Here is a 5,737-nt window from a genome sequence, read left to right as displayed (position 1 = left end):
ATTAGACCTTCCACTTACTCAGCTGAAGTTTGTTTTTAACGGTTTGAAAAGCACCACAAAACAAATAGCTGATAAAGACGCTGTGACTCAGAGAAGGGAAGATGGCGCTTAGGATTCGGGGGAGAGACTGGAAAAGCAGGCACTTGCTGCAGAGCTAGGCCTGGGGGACAGCGGGTGCACTTGAGAGCCTGCTCCACAAACATCTAAACTCAGGAGAAAACGGATCCTTCTGGGGAGAAAGGAGGGACAGGGGGCCCCACAGACCACAGCTCCGCCCATGCACGAACCGCGGGGACCGAGTCACCATTGTCCCCAATGACCCTCCACGTGGTCACCGCACCGACTGCGGAGCCGCGGGGATGAGGGTGCAGCCCAGACCCGCTCCGCAGCCCAAGGCCCTGCCGCGGGGACACACTGGACGCCCGGGTCCCGGCTGGGCCCCACCCTGCGAGCCCGAGGGGCCTGCAGTTTCAGCGGAGCCCCCGGCGCCTCGGGTCCGCAGGCTCCGGACCTGACCGTGGAGAGACGGTCCCGCCACGGCGCCTCCACCCGCCCCTCCTCCCCGTCCCCGCGCCCGGCCGGCCGCAGCCGCACACTCACCATTTCTAGTTCCTGGGCCTCCCGAGTCCCGCCTGCAGCTCCCACCACCTTACAGATCGCAGATGAGGACAGAACAAGGGAGATGAGATCTGACTGAACTTCCGGGTGGTAGCGGAGCGTAGCCCCACCCATCGGCCTCCACGGTAACCCCACCCGCCTGGCGCCCAGCTCAGATGACAGACACTGTGCACCACATGCCCCTAGCGCCTGAGGTGCACAGGCCTGAGCCCAAAGCAGCCAGATCTCCTGTCCAGGGACATATGCACTGAGAGGCAGCGCTGAGAGTCCCCAGGGAACAGTGGTCCTTCCTTGCAAACACACACAATTAAAAGGCACCTAAGGAATCTGGCTACATTTTCATCTTTGTTGACACCTGCAGTCTGACGTGTGCATTTGCCAAAAAGGTGCACAGGCTCAGGGACCAGGGATGCCTTAGCGTGGTACCTTCCAGAACTACAGCCACATTCCCAAAAAGAGCATTGAATCCAGAAACGAGCCATCATGTCCAGCGGGAAAAGTGACTTCTGTGCATTTAGAATGGTTAACTTTAGAAAATGTTTTTCACATGAAAAATGTGTTCCCACTGGTGATTCAGTCACGCTCCTCTGAGGACATGAGCCCTTCCTTGTGGTTGTCTTGTGGGCAGTTCCACAGACCTACCCAGAGCACGGAGATGGGCCAGGGACAGAGGTCACCAGGCTGAAGGCCCAGATGTCCAGCAATGGCAACCAATTGTAGGGTGGGGCCTTGTCCCCAGGGTGACTTTCCCTCCTCTGGCTCCAGGCCCAGATAAGCAACAAAATGCCAGGGCTGACATCAGGACCAGCTGCATTGAATAATGACCCCTGGCCTGGTGCCGGCCTGTCCATCAGTGGAGGCCACATCCCTGAATGGACACAGCTGGAAAGCTACAGAATACAGTGGGGCCTTGACTTACAAGTGTCCCGACTAACGAGTTTTTTGAGATACCAGCTGTCTCTCCTCCGATTTTTTGCATTGAGTTGATAGAGGAGCTCCTTAACAAGCTCCTTAACGAGCTCGGTCTCGGAACGAATTAAACTCATAAGTCAAGGCCCCACTGTATTCCATTCAGCTCTTCCCCTGAGACCTCCCCTGAAATCTCCACCCTTAAAACCTTTAGGAAGGAGGACCCAGTGCGCTCTCCCTCCCTGGAGCACACCTGTACCTTTCCCTTCCCCTCCTTCTCCTCCTCCCCCAGGCAGGTTACCATTAGCTTGTGCTCCCAAGCTCCAAGCACACTTCTGTTACCTCCTTATATCCTTTCCTAAGCCCATTTCTTCTAAGAATTACTTCTCCTACCTCTGTAATTTACCCAGTAAATGTTCTCTTACACTTGGGTCTTGCTCTTACTTCTTTGCTAGCCAGAAAAACAAGTACCCAGGCTGCTGAACCCATGTTTGTTCTGAGCCCAGTCAGACACCTGGTGCCATTCCTGTTGCCACCACAGTTACACTGTTTAATCCAGCAATAATGAGGTTTATCAGAAAACTGGTTTCCATCTGTCAATGTAAGAATCATTCAAACCTCAGGAGAATTTTTGTGAGTTTATTGTCAGGAAGCAAAATGTCAATGGATTGAGATATTGTCTGGGGAATGGCAGTTTTGTACCCTATCTACACTAATAAAAGAGAAACATGCAAATTAACCATCCCTGCACCACAAAGATGGCTGCATCCACAGTTGAGGCCAAGTTCCCATAACAAGCCTTAAGGAGCAATCAGCAGTTACCTGAGGCTGCGCCCCCACCCCATGGGGCTTGACAGGGGAACTCAGGCTGCGCCCCCCCACCCGGCAGGGCTTGACGGGGGACCTCAGGCACACCCCCTGCCCTGGTGCCAGGCCAGGGGACATCAGGCTGCGCCCCCCACCCGGCACCAGGCCAGGGGACCTCAGGCCATGCCCTCTGCCCTAGCACCGGACCACGGGACCTGAGGCTGTGCCCCCCCCCACTATTCTATTCCTGCCCCTAACATTTCCCCACTGCTATTTCTATCATCTCATATCTATGGGCTATGTTTTCTATCAACTGAGAATTGTCAGAAACATTCCTTTAAAGCCCTCATAACCATGTTTATGCTGCAATAGCAAGTCTTTAAAGCCCTCATAACCATGTTCTAGAACTGCCTCCCTGACCTGGCTCAGCTCTTGATATTCTAGAACTGCCTCCCTGACCTGGCTCAGCGCTTTTACCATGCTACAAGCCAGTCAGGTCACTTCTACATTGAGGGAGCCTACCATGACCAGCATAACAAAATGGTCAAAGCAATGGATGCAGTAGGGTCTAGATCAGTGGTTCTCAACCTTGGCTGCACATTAGAATCATCTGGGAATCTTTTTAAAATCCTGATTTCTGGGCCTCATCCTCCGGAAATTCTGTTTCTTTGTTATGGGCTGGGGCCACAACATTAGTAACAAAGAAACAGAATTTCCAGAGGATGAGGCCCAGAAATCAGGATTTTAAAAAAATTCCCAGGTGATTATAATGTGCACCCAAGGTTGAGAACCACTGTTTAGAGGACTGTAATGGAGACATTGACAAAAACACAGTCATAATAGGGGACTTTAATATCCCTCTGACCTCCCTGGACAGATCTGCAAGACAAAATCTTAACAAGGAAACAGAGACTCTGAAGGACACACTGGATCGGATGGATTTGGTAGACATTTATGGAACATTTCAGTCCAATGCAGGAGAATATACATTCTTCTCAAGTGCATATGGATCATTCACAAAAGTATGGAGTTTCCTCAAAAAATTAAAAATGGAATTCCCATTTGACCCAGTAATCCCATTTCTAGGAATACTAGTATATCCCAAGAAATCAGGAACACAAGGAATCAGGAACAACAATCAGAAAGGATATATGCACCCCTATAGCTAAGATCTGGAAACAGCCTAAGTGCCCATTAGCAGATGAGTGGATTAGAAAACGGCGGTACATCTACACAATAGAATACTACGCTGCAGTAAAAAAGAAGGAACTCTTACCATTTGCAACAGCATGGATGGACCTGCAGAGCATCATGCTAAGTGAAATAAGCCAGTCGGAGGAAGATAAATATCACATGATCTCACTCATTTGTGGAATATAATGAGCAACATAAACTGATCAACAAAAATAGAGCCAGAGGAAATAAATATTTTAGGATATAATAGAAGTAATCCTGTTATTTTCAGATTTTTAATATTTCCTACAACTCTTGTAATATCATACCATGTTATTACAGTTTTGGTAATATTATTATACTTAAAATCCTTCTATTCTTGAAATATTAATGTTTATTGCATGTAATATTATTATATGTAAGATCATTTTTCTTAAATAATTGGTGTTTGTTGCATGTAACATTATCATATTTAAAATAGTTTTCCTTGAGATATATATGTTTATTGCATGTAACAGTATTATATTTAAAATTGTTTTTCTTAAAATAGAAAAAAACTGAAAAAATAATATAGAGGGAAAAAAAACCAACATTACAGACTGGCATGGCTCAGTAGTTAGAGCTTTGTCCCATGACCCTAAGGGGCTCGGGTTTGATTTTTAGTCAAGGGAGTATACATGGGTTGCAGGTTGGATCCCTGTGCAGGAGGCAACCAATCAATGTGTCTCTCTCACTCACATTGATGTTTCTCCCTCTCCTTCCCTCTCTTCCAAACTCTAAAAAACAATGGAAAAAACTGGATTAACAAAACAAAAAAAATTAATAAACTTATTCTCAGGTGAGTATTAAAATAACAATAAGATATTTTTGGAAGAAAAGAGAAAAAGTTTGAGGCAAATTGAAAACTTGCCTGGGAATAAGTTCCCAATGGAGTGAGAAAATGGCCCAGAGATTGGCAGTTTTGCAGTTGGTTCTTTTTATGCATTTTGAATCAAAGGGAACATAAAGATTCCATAAAATCCATTGCTGGTAGGAGGTTAAGGAGGTGGGGAAAGCAAGGTAGGGATATCTCTGATTGAATCAAATGTTAACATTTATAGAGACTAGGGATGGTATACAGGCAACAAAATCACATGCTCATTCTGAGGGGTCTGGAATCTCAAAGGTGTATTAAAGCGTTTTCATGCCCTAGCTCGTCTGGCTCCGTGAATAGAGCACCGGGCTGTGAAGACTCCTCAGTTTGATTCTGATCAAGGGCACATGCCAGGGTGAGGGCTCAGTCCCCAGTGGGGGGCTTGCAAGAGGCAGCCAATCAATGATTCTACCTCATCATTGATGTTTCTGTCTCTCCCTCTCTGAAATCAATTAATATCTATCTATCTATCCATACACATATCACATATATGTTAATGTGTTCACCTGGATGCGTAATATGGAACAGGGCATGCTTTAGGCAAAGATAAACCTTTTACTAAGGAAGATATAGGCCTGAGGTGTGACCATGCACTATGACATGCCCAGTTAGGAATTTATGATCAGATCATGTGAGCTTACATCCAGTCACGGAGCTTCTCAGATTTGCTACATAGCCCTTTTGAATCTACACGTCACCTGTTAATTTAAGTAGGGGGTCCTAATGAGAGTTTTGTCAATTACTGTTTTAACCCCAGAATATGGTTTTTACTTTCCTGTACTGTTTCATGGCTTATGTTTTTGTTGCAAAGTGGACATTTTAGGTAATATAAAATGTAGTGAATCTGAGTACTGGTCACCTATCTCCTAGAGATTTTTATTATTTGCTTAATCATTTGTTTGGTGGCTGCCTGGATTACTTTAGTAAGTCTATTTCCTCCACACACGCCAAAACTTCAAGGGACAGTGGTATTTGCAGGGCTCTCTTCCTCTTTCCTGGACCATACCCAGTAGTTAAACTCCTCTAATGGAACCCAGGACCCTTCACTCTCCAGGCCAGCGCTCTATCCACTGAGCCAAACTGGGTAGGGAATGAAAACACTTTTGTTTTATATTGTTTTTAGTATTTACACACACTGTTTCAAGAGTTTCCCCAAATACAGTTACACTACCATCAAGACAGAAGACACTCCATCAAAGAAAGGAATACAATCATGGTGCCTATTTATGCTGAATCTACATTTATACCCAGGTCTGTTCTTGTACCTTTACCTTTTCCAGAATGTCATCAAAGTGGATTACCATTTTGAATTTGTAG

At 46.1% G+C, this 5,737-nt stretch overlaps 1 protein-coding gene across 2 annotated transcripts in view; it reads right to left on the bottom strand.

The window, feature by feature from the left end:
- LOC102428950 (zinc finger protein 14-like) overlaps nucleotides 1-700 on the bottom strand; it is a 98,701-nt gene extending 98,001 nt beyond the window's left edge. For both annotated transcript variants that reach the window (XM_023744412.1, XM_023744414.1), the window contains exon 1: nucleotides 601-700. In XM_023744412.1, coding sequence (XP_023600180.1) covers nucleotides 601-603 — 3 coding nt within the window. In that variant the 5' untranslated portion in view covers nucleotides 604-700. The remainder of the gene's footprint in view (nucleotides 1-600) is intronic.
- Nucleotides 701-5,737: the final 5,037 nt, after the last annotated feature.

This window comes from Myotis lucifugus, unplaced genomic scaffold (genome assembly GCF_000147115.1).
Source record: "Myotis lucifugus unplaced genomic scaffold, Myoluc2.0 scaffold_462, whole genome shotgun sequence".
Lineage (NCBI taxonomy): Eukaryota > Metazoa > Chordata > Mammalia > Chiroptera > Vespertilionidae > Myotis > Myotis lucifugus.
The sequence above is the reverse complement of the archived record's forward strand: the minus strand, read 5'-3'. Positions and strand labels throughout refer to the sequence as shown.